Here is a 2,500-nt window from a genome sequence, read left to right as displayed (position 1 = left end):
AGCTGATAAATGAATGACGGTAGGCCTATGAAATGCGCGCGCGTGAAAGGATGTGGAAATAAGACACTGAAACATATGCCGGTAGACACTCGGTAGGTAAAATATGGCAAATGGTGGTGATTATTGACTGAACAATGAACCAGGGAATTAAAATCAGTACAGAAAATGGATGGAGCTGAAACATTCTCCCTTTAGGCCTACACATGCCATGTCATTCAGTGTCCACATTAAAATATGGATGGATAAGGACGCATCTGAAAGTCTAAAACTTTGTGGCAGCCTGCAAGGCTGTTTACTTTACTCCATGAGTGGGGGAGGGGTGACAGAGCTGTGTGCATTGCGGGTCTGCCAGCAACACAGAGCTGCCCGTCTGTAGTCAAAATCTCGGGGTGGGCGTATCGGCCAAAACCGCGTGCGTATCGGCCGATGCCGATACACTTAATAAACGCAAATATCTGCCCGATATATCGGCCGGCCGATATATCGGTTGACCCTTAATACACACACACCTTTGTGTCTCACACACACACACACCTCTATGTCACACACACACACACCTCTATGTCACACACACACACACACACACACACACACACACACACACACACACACACACACACACACACACACACACACACACACACACACACACACACACCCTCACCTGCCATATGATCATGAACAGGTAGACTCCTGCGACGCGCTGGAATGAGGACTTGGGGTCGAGCCATCGCACGTAGGTCCAGCTGGCCGGCGTGAACTGCAGCACTGCCCTCTTAATCTTACCAGTGGTGCTGTGGATATCTCTACACACACACACACACACACACACACACACACACACACACACACACACACACACACACACACACACACACACACACACACGCGCGCGCACACACGCACACGCGCACACACACACACACACGCACACACACGCCCAGTGGTATATCATCATTTGGTGTGTGTGTCTGTGTGTGTGTGTGTGTGTGTGTGTGTGTGTGTGTGTGTGTGTGTGTGTGTGTGTGTGTGTGTGTGTGTGTGTGTGTTTTTACTTGATGCTAGCCCAGTGGTAGGTCCTCATCCCGTGTGTGTGTGTGTGTGTGTGTGTGTGTGTGTGTGTGTGTGTGTGTGTGTGTGTGTGTGTGTTTTTCACTTTATGCTGGCCCAGTGGTAAGTCCTCATCTCGTGTGTGTGTGTGTGTGTGTGTGTGTGTGTGTGTGTGTGTGTGTGTTTTTACTTGATGCTGGCCCAGTGGTAGGTCCTGTGTGTGTGTGTGTGTGTGTGTGTGTGTGTGTGTGTGTGTGTGTGTGTGTGTGTGTGTGTTTACTTGATGCTGGCCCAGTGGTATGTCCTCATCTCGTGTGTGTGTGTGTGTGTGTGTGTGTGTGTGTGTGTGTGTGTTTACTTGATGCTGGCCCAGTGGTATGTCCTCATCTCGTGTGTGTGTGTGTGTGTGTGTGTGTGTGTGTGTGTGTGTGTGTGTGTGTGTGTGTGTGTGTGTGTGTGTGTGTGTGTGTGTGTGTGTGTGTGTGTGTGTGTGTGTGTGTGTGTGTTTACTTGATGCTGGCCCAGTGGTATGTGCGCATCTCGAGCGATCTGCAGACGGTCATCCCCATCCAGATGCCGCCGCCGTTACAGAGCAGGATGTCCAAGATGACCTGATCCCACCAGCACTCGGCAAAGTTAGGCAGCAGGTGCATGAAGAACAGCTGTGGACACACACACACACACACACACACACACACACACACACACACACACACACACACACACACACACACACACACACACACACACGGAATAGACACACACGTTAAGAATACACACACACACGGAATAGACACACACGTTAAGAATACACACACACACACGTATGGTGAAAAGTTTTGGTAGCGGGTGCATGAAGGAGAGAGAGAGAGAGCGAGAGAAGGAGAAAGAGAGAGAGAGAGAGAGAGAGAGAGAGAGAGAAGGAAAGAGAGAGAGAGAGAGAGAGAGAGAGAGAGAGAGAAGGAAAGAGAGAAAGAGAGGTAGAGAGAAGGAAGGAGACAGAGAGAGAGAGAGAAGGAGAAAGAGAAAGAGAGACAGAGAGAAGGAAAGAGAGAGATAGAGAGGTAGAGAGAAGGAAAGAGAGAGAGAGAGAGAGAGAGAAGGAGAAAGAGAAAGAGAGAGACAGAGAGAAGGAAAGAGAGAGAGAGATGGAGAGAAGGAAAGAGAGAGAGAGAGGTAGAGAGAAGGAAAGAGAGAGACAGAGTGAAGGAAAGAGAGAGAGAGAGAGAGAGGTAGAGAGAGAGAGAGAGGTAGAGAGAAGGAAAGAGAGAGAGAGAGAGAGAGAGAGAGAGAGAGAGAGAGAGAGGTAGAGAGAAGGAAAGAGAGAGAGAGAGGTAGAGAGAAGGAAAGAGAGAGAGAGAGGTAGAGAGAAGGAAAGAGAGAGAGAGAGAGAATGAAAGAGAGAGAGAGAGGTAGAGAGAGAGAGAGAGGTAGAGAGAAGGAAAGAGAG

The 2,500-nt window shown here is 49.3% G+C and overlaps 1 protein-coding gene across 1 annotated transcript in view; it reads right to left on the bottom strand.

Moving 5' to 3' along the window:
• ptdss1a (phosphatidylserine synthase 1a) overlaps positions 1-2,500 on the bottom strand; it is a 34,529-nt gene that overhangs the window by 20,237 nt on the left and 11,792 nt on the right. Inside the window, exons 6-7 of the mRNA XM_063198487.1 lie at positions 1,561-1,712; positions 665-806 (exon numbers count right to left, since the gene is read on the bottom strand). Of these exons, the coding sequence (XP_063054557.1) occupies positions 665-806; positions 1,561-1,712 (294 nt within the window). The remainder of the gene's footprint in view (positions 1-664; positions 807-1,560; positions 1,713-2,500) is intronic.

The sequence above is a fragment of the Engraulis encrasicolus genome, chromosome 5 (assembly GCF_034702125.1).
Source record: "Engraulis encrasicolus isolate BLACKSEA-1 chromosome 5, IST_EnEncr_1.0, whole genome shotgun sequence".
NCBI classification, from domain to species: Eukaryota; Metazoa; Chordata; class Actinopteri; order Clupeiformes; family Engraulidae; genus Engraulis; species Engraulis encrasicolus.
Note: the sequence above shows the minus strand (reverse complement) of the source record. Positions and strands in the feature narration are given on the sequence as shown.